At 43.0% G+C, this 17,367-nt stretch overlaps 1 protein-coding gene across 3 annotated transcripts in view; it reads right to left on the reverse strand.

Annotated features, from left to right (window-relative positions):
* rassf3 (Ras association domain family member 3) overlaps positions 1–17,367 on the reverse strand; it is a 51,960-nt gene that overhangs the window by 20,108 nt on the left and 14,485 nt on the right. The window contains exon 1 of one of the 3 annotated variants that reach the window (XM_061252946.1): positions 4,130–4,772. The exons of the other annotated variants lie outside the window; for them this stretch is intronic. Within the exon in view, the coding sequence (XP_061108930.1) occupies positions 4,130–4,252 (123 nt within the window). The 5' untranslated portion in view covers positions 4,253–4,772. Of the gene's footprint in view, positions 1–4,129; positions 4,773–17,367 lie in introns of those variants that run through there. 3 annotated transcript variants of the gene reach the window in all.

Here is a 17,367-nt window from a genome sequence, read left to right on the forward strand (position 1 = left end):
CAACACACACCCTCTCTTCATGAATCCTAAAAGAATCTTTCCCATCTCTTGCGCTTGTAAAAATGAAGGCGTCAGGGACCGACCACAAACACCCCCCCCCCTTTTTTTTTTTTCATGCCTTCTTTCCCCCAGTTAAACAGTTCAATTACCAAAAAAGCACATTGGGAACCACTAAATTACACGCAATTAAAACTACAAAGATCCCGCAACAACATTCCTACTCAGCCCAATCTTACTGGCACCATTCATTTTAAACAAGGCAATTCCCCCTCACTATTCTTTGGGGTAATTTGTATAAATGCTTTGCAAAAGATTTAAACATTTGTCTGTATCTTAAGTCCAAAGCCCTTCTAAGGAGTTTGTTTACACATTGGCCTTCAGGCAGGGAACGGTGACATTTCCCCCTCCGAACGTTAGGCTGCATTAAGCGAACGGCGTGGCCGAGTTTAATCACCTCCAACATAAGTCCTCTCACGCCGCCCCTCTGCGCTCGTTTCTCTTGAAAGCTGTCCAAGGTAAGCGATAAACATCTACTGAGCGCCTGAAAAACAGCCTCTCGAAGCCTGGAGTCCACACCTCTGTCCTGCTCGGTGCTCTCCTGACTCTATGGGGGGGGGGGGGACTGAACATAAACTCTCTTTGCAGAGGTGGTTCACGTGGGTCTTACAGCATGCCACAGTGCATTATGGGTGGTCATGTCTGCGCCAGGCTGTGCTGAAACCGCACGGCCCATGGAACAGGCCAACAGCGCCAGGACACACCTACAGTAGACCCTGAGGGACAATGGTGAAGCCAAACAACCCGCCAGATGTCAAGAGTCCGTGCTCGCAAGCTTGCTCTCAGCACTACGTGGCACCCGTTAACCTGCGGAGGTTCCTGGAAGCTTATGAAAGGATTCTGGTGCTACAGATATCGGCTGAGAAGAAAGTCTGCCATATTTTGCGGAGCCTTTGCACCAGGGTTACTGGCAGGTCGGTTAGGCAAATGATCCGGAGGAACTGGGTCAGTCAGCTTTGAGAGAAGCCACAATATGCCCAAGGAGAACATCCGCAATACCACAGGGGGAAAATATAGGCTTGCCCTAAATAAATGGTTATCTCCAATCGCAGCCAAGTCTATAATAAGATGCTTATTGCTATTTACAAGTCACTGCATCGTGGGGCCAAATCCAAGCCGTCCTGGACCGAAAACAAAAACAGAGGGGAAAAAAAGAAGAAGATATGAAACAGAAGTTGTGTGTAATGGGTCAGAAATGAGCGTTGGGGTGGAAGGGGGGTAAAATGGTCTGTGTAGTTGCCCAGAGGAGTGTAAAGGGCAACAAACCCAGTCCTGCTGCTGGCAGACTCAGACTGCCACAGCCATGAGTGCACAAAAAAACCCAGTCAGCGGTCACATTGACCAAAAACCAGTCACATTGCATTCCTGGACCACGGTTGTGCAGGGTGATTCCAGCGTGGGCTCGTGTGCAGCTTGATCTGGGATGTTACTGAAGAGAAGCCTATCCTGACCGAGACAAAAATCGTCAAAAAAAAATAAAAAAATAAAAAAATAAAAGACACCAACACAGAATGCAAATGGAAGCGAATGCAACAGGACTTTTTTTCAAACCCAAAGCATTGAGGATCCCCCAGTGGTGTAGAACATACACTATGAGGCTAATGCTAAAGTGCTGGCAGTGCAGAACAGTCTGTCCTCACTCACAGTGCGACGCTGCAGAAGGGAACAGCTGGGGTCTGGGCTCAAACCAGAACTGCCAATCAAGCCGTAAGGCCGTGCTGTCAGGCCACTGGGTTTGTGCAAGACGTCAGCACTGGCTTCATAATTAGTGGGGTTTTCATTTACCGTCAAGCCATACGACGGGGGTGTCCCTGCTTCCGCCGGCAGGGAGACGGACGTGGACGATATTTTTCGTCCTTCTTAAAGCTTTCCCGCACTTTCCCAGAAAGGCAGCAACAGGGAGCACTCCCCCGCAGAGCGGGAAATGCATTTACTGTGCGACGCCGTCAACAACTCTCCGCCAGAGCGGTGGCCCTAACCCCCGCTTTGCGGGGGGAGTACGGCACTGGGGCCAACCGAACGACCGCACTTTCACCCGTTTAAAAGAGACGGGCCGCTGCCCTGCTGACTCTGGAAGGCCGCGCAGCCATGTTTGTGCAAGAGACTCCATTTTCTGGCCTCTTTCCCTCTTCCCCGGTTACAGCAATAACACATCGCTGACAGGAAAGAAAAGCACCGCTTCACACTGCAGGGATTAAGGGTAATGCAGACCCGTCATGGCCGTGCTCAGCGCTGCTCCCATTCCTCTGCCACGCAGTATAAACCGTGCGCCCCTTACTCCAAATGCCATTAAGAGTGTTGTGTTTTAGATTAAACACTTTCACATTCCAGCCAACATGCAGAGAGCTGCAAAGGATTTCACACAAACGCAGCTCTCCCGGAAGTCAGTGTGGCAACACAACCATGCACGAAATGCAAGTGGAGGAGCACAGTAAAGGAGCACATTCTACCAAATGCCATACAAAACAGGTTTCCCCTTTTCCTGTCATACTTAAAGGAAGTGAAATTGTGTTGCAAGAACAAAAGAAATCCCTCCCCTGTTCGAGTGAGTCAACAAGTTGACTTCCTGAACAATGCAATTCTGCGCTGGGCCACAGGAAATGGGCTGCAGTGAATCAACATGAAATTTCAACCAAGGTAACCACACAGTACCCTGTGAAAATACTCCCTTCTCCTTAGGCCCATTGACCTGGCACAACAGATACATGTACTAAGGAAGAGCAATATTTATGAAAATACACTGTGTTCCCCTTAAGTGCATAAATCTGTACAAGTAAATTCATGGATTTAATTTTTCCTCTGCCTGGCGATTTGCAAATTGACCGTTGTCCACACTGCTTAACTGAAGTGGAAGTGCATCAGATAAATGCGCTATGTGAGACTAAGGGTTCCTGGATTGCATTCTATGTATTTCTTGACATCTTCAGATAACAATGACAATCCACTCCCTGCACTCGGGGATCTGACGTGAGCTCATCCTATTCTGCACAGGAGCAAACAAGTAAAAGGAACTGTGCGCATTTACTGACATTTCGCACAACAATAAGACCCATTCAAAATGATTGGACGCAACAAGTGCGGGGGCGAACCCATGAATGCCTATTCAGCACAAATGCCTTCAGAACCTCCACTGGGTCACTTGCAGCGCGTGGAACATATTACAGTATGGGCTAGACAGTGAAAAACTGTGTTAATCTTAGATTCCGCCAATTGGTGCAGACACTCCATTAGTTTTAATGACCCGTTTTAGCTAGTTATTTTATAAGGGATGGGTAAAGTCAAACATTCAAGAGCTGTGTACATTATACACCACCCACCTTGCTACTTTGATTTTCTTTAAAAAAAGGTTGAACTGAAGATGACCTACTTAATGCGTTCCAGCTCTTTGGCCTAGATTGAATTAACGTTACACCAATATCCCGTGACTTTCCGAATGGCTTTAAAAGCGTTTCGCAAGCTAGTGTGCTACTGTTACCCACACCTGATGTAGCTTGCCTTGCTAACCAAAATTACAACAAAATGTGAAAACAAAAAACAAAACACAATGACATGTGTGGTTTCTAATAATTGGATCTGCATGATGGGTTACAGGAAATTGAGAAGTTTTATTAAGAATTATGTTAAGAAGTCGAACGATTCTGACAATCATCAGCTTAGGTTACCTAGTGATAGGCATGGTGTGGACGCAGGCTTGCAGTTGGACTGTAGCATTAACAAGATAACGTTTACTAAATGTAAGGTAACATTCAAAATATGAACTAGCTACGTTGACAGGTGAATACTGAAATTATTCCGTTTTGTGTTTGTTTAGTAACCCCAGTCCGCTATCAATCCAACTATTAAGCGATCTATCTTTAAAGCTATAACGTTAACGTTAGGTAATGCATCATACTGTTAACGTAACTTCATTCCAACTCCTAGCTAAATTACTCTATTTTAATAGTGCTAACTAAGTTAGCTGACCTTTGCAAGCGAACAAAACATTAATTTACGTGACGGACATTTTCAGATTACTTGCTAGTTAACTGCAGGAAAGACACAAACCATGTATACAATATCAGAACACGTTTACCTTGCAGTTGGTCGGTTTGCCTGAGGGTTTCTTGAAAAATGAAGTTCTGGCCGTGAAAAAAAATTCTTCCGAGTCTTCTTCTAAACTGCTATAACCACTACTCATGGTGCTCGTCCACGTCATTTGAAGATAAAATAACTGTTACCTAATTTCGTCTTCAGTTATGTCCGGGCGTTGCCACATGAAAAGTCAGCAAGAGGAAAGTTGTATGATATCCAAAAAGTTTGCTCGAACATGTGCGATACTAGCTAACGTTAGCCAACTTAGCTAGCGAACTAATTGCCAGCGAAAAGCTCAATCTCGCTGAACACACTGCAAACTAAATTAACATGTATAGCATTTGATTCAGCACCGCCAACAGTATCAGAAATGTTTTTGATAAGCCCGTGTGCGCTCAATCACCATCTTCTATCAGCCAAAGGTCACCGTTTTGCTTCCCTTCAACTACTTGTGGGACAGAACTTTTATTCTAACGCAAACTCGAATTTAGCCGTATCATGAAATACTCGGGACTTGAACACGCATCCAATTACCCGTCAGGATTAATCAAACAATCGCTTACAACTGCCTTACATCGCAGTTTAAAAGTAGATCGACTAGCCGGCTTCCCTCCCAACCGACAAAACACTACAGTGAGGCAAAGTCAAACCTCAAGAGATTGCGTTCGACCGCCCAGCGCCCGGTGAACACTCCCACAGGCAGGATGAAGTCATCTTTGCTATAGCCAATCGCTCTTGAGATCGAGCTTCCTGCTCAAAGAGGTAAAGATGCGACGGTGGGAAAGGTGATAACTGTCTTTCTAAATCAAACAGACCGGCAGGTAATGTAACTTCAAAGGGAGAAAGGCGGGGTAACCTCGTTTCATCTGACAGTTGTATTAATGCAAACGATTCTTCCGTCTGTATTGACACAATACAGGGAAGGGCAGAGTTTTTATTGCAAAAACATAGCATACTAATACAAGGTAATTATATATACACACGTACAGGGAAATTACAAGATTCAAACATATAACAAAGTTAAAAAAAGGGGGCTACATAAAATTGCATATATACAGTCTCAAATATTCATAGTATACTTTACCGTCAAAAAAATTTCTAGTTTTTTCCAGGAGGAGAGATGTTTTAACAGCTTTCTGATTATGAGATAAGGTGGATAGGGAGTCATAGAATATCTTCAACTCCTAACCAAATAATCTTATATTTTGTTTAGTGGCCATAACCCTATACTTGTGTATGTGGAATTTACCCAAAAGAGCAAATAGGAAAGTGCAGAGTTCTCCAAGGTTCGTTTCGTTAGAATAGCAAGAAGCTTCGCGTAAAAGTCGCTGTAATTACACAACTTAAAGTTCATTCCCTCTTCACTGTTGAGTGATTTATTTTGCCCGGTAATATTTATTTCAGTAAAAATCCTGAATTTCTCAGCGCCAGCTCGGTCGGTGGTCTTTTCACTTACCTCAATAAACATGCAACACGCTAAAGCAAACTTGCTCATTTTCTTCTTTTCCAGCATACGTTTTCGCAGTGCTGGAGAGAGCACCAACTGAACTAAAAATACAGAAGCCAAAAGGGTTTAAAAGTAGATTAAAGAAGAAAAAAGAAAAAAAACACCATTCAAAAGGGTGTGCCTGCTTAAAAATATACAAATAAATTCAAGCAGTGTTTGAGTGAGAGCGAAAGAGAGCATCTAAACATCAGAAATGGCACGCTTTATGCAGTTTTACCTAAGAATAGTTCAAACAGTTCTGTCTCCAGCAATCAATCATAGCCTCAAGTCTCACAACTGAGAAATAAGATATAGCCAAAGTACTTGGCTTATCTTGCACAATCAATTCACATTCTAAATTAATGATGTTATTAAATGGCAAATGTGAACTTTGACCCTCTTTATAGGGTAAATGTCAGCAGGTTGTTACTTCTACTTTTTCTTTCAGGATCTCTTGAATAAAGTTAGTTATATTAAATTAACTTATGAATATGAACAAGCATGAAAAAGAGTCTGAAGCAGTTTTTCTGTATTATGAGTGTCTGTATTTTAAAATCCGAATATGTTTGAATGCAGATAAAATACCGTTCTAAAACAATATTCCTATGGTGTTCCTAAGTTCCTATAGTGTATGATGACCAATGCTAAAGCATGCATTTAAGCTCTTCAATGCAAAGCCTCCAATTTGCGCTTGTGCAAGCTATCATCTTTTAAGGTAACCAGACTTTTCAACATGCCTGGACAGAAACCTACAACCAGGAGTGACTGTCTGCTCTGAAGAAATTAACTGTGAGAGGACAGCACCAGTTTTACAACCTTCTCACATTTCAGGTAGACAAGCACAGTTTCTGACAAAGCTAAACAATCGTCAGCCCAACTGAGAGGCCACAAGAGGACAGGTTTCTTTGTGTACTATAATGGCCTAGATGATGCCAGATTTGAACCCACCAACTGGACCCAAATTACAAGTGTAGTTCTTGCTAGCGGCTTTCTGTTTGCCAGTGTTAGCCCACTGGTGTCCAACTCTCAGGCTCTGACTTTATAATTTATGACACTGGCTATTGCTTCTGTTGTTCTACATTACATAGAAACCACTTGGCACACAATGTCAAGCCAACAGTTTCCTTTGTTCTCCTGAAACCAGCACCACCAATTTTCTGCTACATAAAACCGCATAGCCAGGTATTCTTTGTACAGAAAGAATAATAGGAAATGATATGGATATTATTTGATTGGAGGAAATTACATTACAGTAGCATGATGTACACAAGCACTCTTGCAAAGGATTTTAATTACTGTCTGATCAGGTTGGCTTGAATTAAGACATCAATAAAACTCCCACGTTCAAACGTGGGTTCATCAAAAGCATTGAGAATAACTAGAGCATCAATAAATCATTTTGCCTTGGGGCTCCTCTTAATTTTACTTCCATCCAACTACGCTTTTGTATTTTTTTTCCACATCAGGAAAAGTACAATTGCTTTTGTGTTTTGAACCCAGCCAGCGATAAGTGAAGCTGTTGATGACTGTATATCTAGCTATAGGGTAAAGCGTGTGCAAAATCTTCTGCGAATCAGAGAGACAGCGGACCACGCCCCGTAAACAGCAGGCTTTCCGGGGGTTTGTAGAAGGACAGTGCTCCATTTAAAGTGACTACACAGAGCAGCCCTAAAAATACCCTGCCAGCAGCCAGGCGGGCCAAACCTTACAAACCAGAGATCTGCAAGGGCAGATTCCAAAATAATCACAACCCTCAAGTGTCCAGTGAACTGGCGTTAATTTAAGCTCTTCTACAGCAGAAATGTTTATTTCTCTTTTTGAAAATAGTTTTACTTTGTCTCACAATTTGGAACGACGTCCAAGTGCTGCAGCATCCTCCATAAATTCAGGAGAGCCTAGGCGAGCTGAAGCCCATGAAGCCAGCGGCTGCTTCTTTTTCTCTGCAGTCCACCAGCAGAGCTGCAGAGCCTTCAGACCAGTGGACAGTACTACGTATGCAGCATATGCAGGCAGATTGCAGGTGCCTGGTCCACCAGACAAGTTGTCCTTGTTTGACGATGCAGCGAGTACCCTGCCAACCAAAATCCTCTCTTCCAGAGTGATGCAACTGCCTCACCCTGCTAGGCTTTTGGCCACTATGCACGGGCAAGACCAAAGGGTGGAATGAAATGGGTACTGAACGGGTACTGCCTTTTCTTAAGTGCAATTATCATCACTGAAACACACATAGCGTTTTCAGCTGTTGTCTGTCTTACATGTATTAATTTTCCTGCCATTCAAATAAAATAAATTCCAGTTGATTTTTGTACCTTTTTCTCTCTTAAGTTATTTTTGGAGAAAAGAAGAGGGTGGGAGCGGTGGAGCGTGGCTATACTGAATCAGTGCTACCCTTGATAGTGTGGATAATGATGACTCCACAACTGGTGTTTGGTCCTACACACATTGGCAGAAATGTATAATACTTATCCTTACCTATATATACATTGAGGACACTGGTTCAGAAACAAAGTATGCTAAAAGCCTGCAACACAGAGATAGACACACAAGTCTAAAGCAACAACTCTGAAACATTCCTACAGAGGAACATTCCTACAAGAAGAGCAACAACGAAGTGAGAGGTCACTTCTGGTCAAGCTGCCAGTAAGCAACTGAAAAACCCTGTATTCACCTGCCTGTAAACCTTGTAATCCTGCCATCTTCTCTCGAGTGTGAGAACAGAGAGTAATCACACTGAGGTGTGGGGAATCTTTTCCCAAAAACAGGTCACCTATCCCCTACGTGACAGAGATTCAGTCTGTGGAAATCTGTGGCTGAGTCAGCGGTGTGTTCGTGTTGTTCACAGCTGACAATGGTGCGTTGTCTGGAGGGGGTGTGAGGTGTCACAAAGTGGGCAGGTGCAGTGTTCCTGTGCTGCGTATGGTGAAATATGGGGAAGAACGTGGTGTAGGCAGTGTGTTTCTGTTGAGCGTATGGGGTCTTTGTAATCTCATCAGCTAAGTACAAAAGACTTTCAGCCCCACCCTGCACGTTTGAAAGGCTAAACCTGTTCCTGGCCCTGCTGATACTTTGAAGGTGATTTAATCTCAATAGGGAAATAGAGGAAAAAAACATTCATGTATGTTTACTTGCAAAAGCCAAATTGCCACTATGTCTGACATATCATTCAGCACTGCACTGTGCAGAACACAGCTGCTCTACCTGTAGAGGAACTTGGATGAAGTTACATTTTGGGGAACAGTATAAGTTCCTTGTGAATACTGCTTTTATGTGCCTTTGTGGATCTCTTACAGCATTCTGTTCCTACAGCTGAAAAGGTAGCACATGGAATGGGAGCTGAGAGCATTGTCTGCCATGACTAATCTGTGTGGACAGGCTATACCCTCCAGCCTGATTTTTCTGTGTAATACACCTTTGATTCAAGATGTGTCATTCTGTATTTCATAACGTCATACGCAAAATGTTTCCATCACCCCCGAGGTGCTTTAAATCACAGGTCTTCAGCCCTCAAGATGTACTGAGTGACAGGATCAAACAAGTATGGTATGTTCTGTAATAATATGCTAATAAATCACATTACTGGTGTTCTTTAGTCTCTGAAATGTTAACTCTTTCAGCATCTGCGTGTGTCTCTAGGAATACTAGCAAATTATTTTAGACATAACCAGCATAATATTGGTAACTGACATACTGACACACAGGCATATGCACTTGTGCACATGCGCGCGTACACAGACACACACACACACACACACACACACACACATACATTTCATCAGTAATTGCTTGTCTCTGATGAAATCAGTTTTATATTTCTTCTACTGTGTGACCAAAGCCAATTTTTCAAAGCACACAACACCGTAAAGCTATTTTTCCCCTTTCATGCTATGAATAATGAATAAATTCAATTTATGGGTTTATCTCAGTCATTCTATGTAAGCCAAAATAAGATTGTCATTCAGACAAAGTAAATACATCACCAAACATAAACACAAACACACAAAGTCTACAGGGCTGCGTATCTTCTTTGATGCTTGGATAGAGATCACAGTCTTCCCCCTGATGCAATCCCCTTTTACAGAGACATAACATTGCATTCATATATCCAGAGTGACTTGCAAGGCAGGAGAACCAAGTGCATTTACCTGATAAATATAGGCAACACCAGACTAACCACATTCCCAGACAAGCAATTATAGAAGCAACATCTACAAGAATCTAACAAGTACTAGAATGCAGAATTTGAGTGCATGCAGATTGCATCTGTAACAAGCTGTAAGAAATATAAAGCTATTTAAAAAATGTAAAACCCATAAAAATCCCATAACCTGGTCTAATACACAAGGTGGGAGTGCTATGGGTTAGGGATGGTAGGGGGTGGGGAGGGGTGCTGCCTCTTGCAAGGAAATGGATTCAGTTTGTCAGGGCATACTCAGTTCTGGAATGCCTTTAGTACTCCAGAACCTTGTTTTGAAACCATCCCAGATGGCCTTCCGCCTTTAAAACAGGGCCTATGAGGCTGAAATCCACTACACACCACACAGCTCCTCTGTCCTCACAGTCAGGTGGGAACAATTGGCCAAGATTGCTTGATTCACTATCTTAAAATAAACATAAAGATCACTCAGTTCAGCCCAGGGTTTAACCTGCCCTTTGTAAATATGGCTACTTCACCAGATACATCTCTTTCTCTGTAAATTTGAAGTTGACTGCAGATAAGTGACAATGAACATACTGTTAGTGTTGGCAGACCTAACCTGGATGAGGTCTGGCTGAACACACCCTACCACTCCTCTGTGTTTGGGTTAATCTTAAATCTGAAGGAAAGAAATAGGAGTAGAGCTAAGAAGACTATTTTAGCTACAGTATGAAAAAAAAAAAAAAGTCTTTGTTCAAACCCTTCTGCACACAAGAGTTCATGCAAAGACCACCTGTGCAGTAGACCGCAAATCACATAATATGTTTCTCAGCCCAATGTTTTACCACAGCTAAAGAACGGATGCTGTTTGAATAATGTTAACTCCGAGCAGAGTTTAAAAAAAATATACATTCATACAAGTATATACAAGGAAAGGTCATGGGGCAAATATGCCACCTACCGAGGGCAAAGCATCCACCTCTACTAATAACTAGATCAACTAATGATCAATCACAAAATTACTCTGCTTTAAAAAAAAAAAGATAAATATCAACCTTAATGCCATTATTCATTAAAGATGATGAATGTTGAAGACTGCTTGAAAGCATTCAAACTCCAAGTAAGTACTTGATGGATAACACCTTTGGTAGCAATTGCTTTGATTAGTCTACTAGCTTTGGGTGTGGCGTGAATTTTGAATTAGATACAAGCCTTAATTGCTTAAGTACTTTCATTTTTTAAACCCAGTCCTGGTTTCACTGTGGCTTTACTATGTCATTTTACTCTCAGCCAAACTAAAATTAGAATTTGAAAAGAAACAGACAATTGTCTGTCACAAGGTTTTGCTTCCCTTGTACTTCTCCATCAGGTAATACAGTACTTGACTTGTGTCTAAAGCTTTTGGCCTTCATGTATGATTTGTTGTATCATTATGTGATTTGCAGCTTTACCTCCAATGCTTCACTGAGTAAACTTACAGCTGCATTTACCCTACAGTCAAGTTAAACAACTTTGATTACAATGAAACCACAGCGCTTATGTTGTGGCATTTCAGACTACACCTGCACCGACTCACGGTTGGCTTAACCAAGAGATCTGAACACTTCAAATCTCACTCTGTCCATCCTGAACTATGCTAAAATGCTAACTTTTCCTGAAGGAAGTCCTCTGATCAGCTTGATGCACTTGAGGACACGTCTACCCGAACTCAAGACTTATCCCTGGAAGAACATTTTACTTTTAATGAGCTGAAATAACACATTTTGTCAGCGTAAAAAAACAAATATTTGTCAACCAAATAATTTAAAGAAAAGCACTGTGTTAGATCTGGCATGTCTATTACATGCTTCAAGCTTCTGCGGAATGTCCGTGGTCCATGTTACTTTCTAAAAACCCATCATACCTTTAACCTGCTGGAATTAATCATTAATATGAGCTGAAATTTCAGCAAAGGAATGAAGTTCAAACATGGGTTCTTCATTTCCATGATATGGTAGGGCCATCAATAATTTATGACTTTACACAAGGACAACCCAAAACATGCTAATAAACACTGCAGTGGCCATTGTCCATGTCTTAACGGACATATCCAAACGTTAATTTTCAAGAGCATAGTAACTGTAGTCACAATCTGATGTCTCTTTCTCAATGAACTTTAATTTCAGGTTCCAGGGTTTTGTTTTATTTGTTGAAGAATTCTAGCTCCCTGTTTGATTATTGACAGAACTTTCTACACTGAGGGGTAGAGGATGAACAAAAAGTATAGTTTGAATAAAATAGTTTGACATAGCTAGGCTATCTTCTCTTTGCGGGTGTTCTCATCTTAAATAAAAAAACAATATGTTACACCAACACTGTTAATGAGATGGAAGTTCGTCTTTCACACATCAATCTTTCTAGTTTTCTAGATTAACAGAAGAGCAGGACGGATAACAGCTCATGCCCGATGAGTAAGAAGTTGTCCCAGGTGATGGGGGAGTGGGAGTTAGGGGGTGGGGGATTAGCCTTTGGGTTGAGAAGCCTTTAATCTGAGACCTTGTGAGAGTGACTCCTGCTGACTGCTCTTTAAGACAAGGAGGTTGATTACTCAGTTTGGCCCAATGCAAAATATGCCTATGTAGAAAAGTATTGGGATCGAACCTGTGGTTTGAAGCTTTAAGAATGCATTTGTACATACAGTAGAGGGATGAAGGTGCCTGTGCCCAGCAGTTTGCATGAAGCATGAGACTTTTCATCCTAATATTCACACAATTATCATTACAGGAAACCCTCTGCTTCCAAAGGTGTCTTGCGGTGTTTATGGGGATGCCATTTAATCATATTATATCTGTAGACAAATTGCACATAGAATGTATGCCACTGCTAATGTCATTTTCTGCGAAAAAAAACCGACTCTATAAAGAACAATATGCAATGGAATGTGTATGTTTCCTTTGAATACTTAAAAGATTCCTGGAACAATCCCAAAAACCGTGTCCTAAATAACTAACTTACAGTATTGATTGCTTTGGTAATTAAATAGTCATGAGCACTTCACTGGCTGTGATTCAAACAATTCCATTTGCAAATCCACACTTCTAAACCATTCACACTCAATGCAATTTAAAGCCACAAAAACACTGGGTTTTTTTCCTCTGGAAAAACAATGTAAAGAAGCATAAATGTCCACATGCAAATAAGTGAACTGAGTTAATGTGTTACAGAGGCCTACGGATACACAGACCTGCCATTAAAGCTCTCCATTACTCACTGCTAAGTGTTTGTGTTTCCCAACATTCAGGGAATGGCAGTGCCCCTGCGACCTTTGACCTCCACTCTCAACCCGTAAACCAATGAGATGAAGCCGGTAAGGCAATGGAGGAAATTACTTTCTTCCTAAGCTCACTAACCAGTGACTGACGTAGGTCCCAGACCAAAAACACATATCTAGCAATGGAGTAATGGCAGCAGTTGATTGTTTCGTTGTGTGCCCTCCCCAGCACAGCACTAATGGAAAACATGTTTAGGTGTGTCTGCAGGTTGGTCCACGAGCACGGATTGAGGTTCCGTTCCTGCTCTAGTATGATGAAGCACAAAGAAATGGTGATGGAAATCAGTGATCAGAAATCTCACAGCAGGCAGAAGGCTGCACCGCTAAAGCACAGGGCAGTGTTGAAATCTTTGTTGTATAAAATCCAACCAACAACCGGCATGGAATTCACATGAGATGTGACCTTCACAGAGGCTTTTCTCCTAAAACAAAAAGATGTACATTCACCTTGGAACCATCAGAGCTGTACACTGCCAGACAGTGACAAGCATTTTAAGTTAATTAGGTCTTCGAAGAGAATTTTACAGGGGCATTTACCTTCGACATCTCCAGTTTTACTGGCTGGAGTGGATGCTAACAGCCCCGAGAGAGCCCGGATTCCAAGGAAAAGGTCAGGGGGGCGGGCCTTCAAACACAGCTCTGAGTAAAACTGTCAGGACAGGCAGCTGGAATGCAGAGCTACAGCTTCGCCGTGTGTGTGCGCCTTAAGCGTCGGGGATCTATGGCTTCTTTACTGCTGCCTGTATGCAGGGTGACGTGCGTCTAATGGAAACATGTGCTGACCCATTAATGCACTCACATCGTGACCGAGAGCAGAGCATAGCACCAATGCACTCACATCGTGACCGAGGGCAGAGCATAGCACCAATGCACTCACATCGTGACAAAGAGCAGAGTGCAGCACCAATGCACTCACATTGTGACCAAAAGCAGAGCAGAGTGCAGCACCAATGCACTCTCATCGTGACCGAGAGCAGAGCACAAATGATGGCACATGGTAGCTAACATGGAGAGAGCACCCCCCACAGACAGAAACTGCAGTCTTCACTAATGGCTGGCGCTGTATTCAATAGCAAAGATGTCCTCAGGCAAATGCCATTTACACGTGACTGTGCGCCTCAAGCTCAACGCTGTCTGCCTCCCCCTGAAAGAGGGGGGCTGAGGAAACAGAGCGGCTTTCAGGCAGCACTGGCATACAATGATGAGGATAAGATCGCCCCTACGACTCATCCACTGATAACAAGTGCCAAGTAGACCCGAAAGGAGATGAGGTTCCTTCCCCGGATAGGAGATTCAATCTCACACCCATTTCCAGCTGTACAATGAGAAAATAGGGGGTTAAAAAAGGGAGGGACAGTGGAATAAAGGATGTATTACAGACAATGCAATAATCTACTTCTGTATATAAATGTAAGACCACTTCAAATAAACAGCCGTCCATGGTTTAACCTGTTAAACATTTTCTGACCAAAAATTCTGTTTTGTTTTTTAAATGTAATTAAAATTTAAGTTCAGCCAGCTTCACAATGAAGGTAGGAGTTAAAGCAACAAGATTGAAGACATGGCACATGCACAAGGTGTCAACAATACGCTCATGACTACATAACAGGGAGCTGTGCAATATTGGGGCAGATCAAGTTTCACCCTCTGCAACGAAGTGGCAAACCACTTCTCCAGCAATGTGCTGAGGAGTACATTTCTGCCGAAGGTCCATGGTTATCTGAGACCTTTATTAAGAAGAGAGACTCCAGTTTGGCGCTTTAATACTCAGCTAACATAAGGCGTTCTTTGTGTTCCTCTGCATGCTGTCTGGGGGGTATCTCCTAAATCCTGGTTCCTTGAGTGCATGATCCAGGTCCCTCTTTCCAGCACATCTCATCAAAAACTAAATCTACAGTATTCTTAAAGGAGGGGAATGCGTTACTTTTCACCAGGTCACATCTGACCTTGGTGGGCTCGAAAAAGACGCACAGGGACACTTAAGACATTCATCTGACCACAAATTGCACAAACAGGAGACGTGGAAATCCACCACTTTTGTTTCCCGAGTTTTATGTGTAGTGTAAACAACATCAAAAATGCATTCATGGTGCCTGTTTTGGGGCAGTTACGTGACAGTCTGGCGAACTTGTGGTTGCAAGCCCACAAAGTCTCCAGCTGTTTGGACTAACTTTACCCCATGTCCACCCTGTTCCTGGAATCATGTGAACACAGCCAAAAACTAACTGCAAAAAGACAAACAATTACCCTGGCCCGATTCACAGAAGAAATATGAACACAGATACTGGGTATTTTTTAAATGAATAAATCTCTCTGAAATCCACCCTCCCTGAGACATCCAATACAGCCAATAAATGCATCAGCCTGCAGGGCCCCAATTCACAACTGGGACAGGTGCTGTCAGATCCAGTTATACCCCTTTCACCCCAAAGCAAGGGCCGGGGTAAAACCCGTTTGCCATTGGTATGAACGGGTCCAAGCGCGTTATCCGACCTGGGTTCACGACCCTGGTCACGAATTGGGACATGGGTTCAACACGGCTCGGCTTTGGTATGAAAGGGGGAACACCGGTTACTCAATGCAGCTTAGCCGGTTAGCTGACTGACCTTCGCTGTTTAACTGGCCCGATTTCCTGGAATCAACACTCCAATGCGGCGCTCAAAGTCTCACAACCCTCATGCAGAAACAATGTTCTGAAACTTTTATGTAAATTACGGAATCCGTATTCATTTAAATGTATACTTGGACTAAGCAACTGGTCAAAATTCCAGTTGGGTACCAGGCTGGTTTTAAGCTAGTCCAGCTGGTTTGAAGCTGGTTTGGAGATGGTCAAGCCCTTGAAATTAGCAGCCATGCTGGCAAGATCACGTCCAGCTGGTGGGCCAGCTTGGTACAGAAAACAGACAATCACCAAATCCTAGATGCTATTGAACTGGAGCAGAAGCTGGTTCTGGCTAGATTCCATGTTAGGCTGGTAGCTGTAATTTCCACCAAGGCACACAAGAGGAGGAATCCTCAGACATCACAGGTAAATATGTAACCATGATAACAAATAATGTGTTCCTTGAAATGTTTTGTGACATAGCTGGTACACACAAAAACATTTGCAAATTTGGAACATGTCATTGGGCTATTGTGTTGGGTTAAGCCAGCGTAAAGGCAAACTACATAGTACACAAATGTCTTGTGTGAATGCCAAGGACCTGGTACTTACCCATGACATTGTGCTAATGAGTCAAAAACGGGTTGAATCTGTGTTCAATATCCCGTGTCAACCCGGGGTTTTGTGTGTGAAAGGGCTATTACTGTCTGTAGGGGATGTCACTGCACCACATGGGAGACTGTATACAGGGTACTTTTTATTTACTTAAAAATAAGCTCCTCAAACATACAGTGATATTCACCCTAAAGGCAACCAGTGTCACTATGGCGACACTACACAAAATGTACCACTGACTTTCTTATGGACACAGCTGTCAACTCCCTGTCTGCAGGGCAAATAGAGAAGACTGATGAACTATAATGCCAGGACTGTGTTTGTCTGTGTGTGTGTGTGTGTGTGTGTGTGTTTGTACTCAGTGCCAAGTTCAGGCTCTGCTATGCCACATTTCCTCTTTTCCTGAAAGGAAATTCCCTCTCTCCCATCTGGACGGTGTTTTTTCCTCCCCGGAAGTCTGTTTCTAGGTTGGATTTGCACAATTTAATTCTCAGTGGGGCAGTTTGTATGAAAGGTCTTTGATTGGGGGGATCATTGGGACACCCCTCACGACCAGCACCCTATTGCTCTCGCATAGCATAGCTAAATGACAAAAATTGTGAGCACAAGGTTGCAGGCTCAAATCTCGACAGAAGCAGTCCTGTTGTACCATTCTGTGCATATCCAGCTGTTTAAATGGAAAGCATGCAAACCATGCAGAATGTGTGTTGACATAGCTAACTGTCAGACAAGTCCGTATGACTGTGTCTAAATGTGCGCAGTCCGAGGGCATGTGTATATGCATCAGCAGCAGTATGTGTGTTAACGCATGTCTCTGTGTGAGTGTGTATGTGTGTGTCAGTGTGAGTGTGTGTGTGTCAGTGTGAGTGTGTGTGTGTGTGTGTGTGTGTGTGTGTGCCTATGTGAGCTATGAACAGCACTCCTTTGTGATGACACTCAGGAGTTTGTGTGGTCCAGCCCAGTCCACTATGCACGACGGGCACCTCTGATTAGTGTGGGGTTTAGCGGGCAACCCTGTGACCCTCCATACTGGGGTAAGGAATGCTGAGACAGGAGCAGGGTCATATTTCTTCTCCAAAGCTGTGGGGATT

Source organism: Conger conger, chromosome 8 (genome assembly GCF_963514075.1).
Source record: "Conger conger chromosome 8, fConCon1.1, whole genome shotgun sequence".
NCBI classification, from domain to species: domain Eukaryota; kingdom Metazoa; phylum Chordata; class Actinopteri; order Anguilliformes; family Congridae; genus Conger; species Conger conger.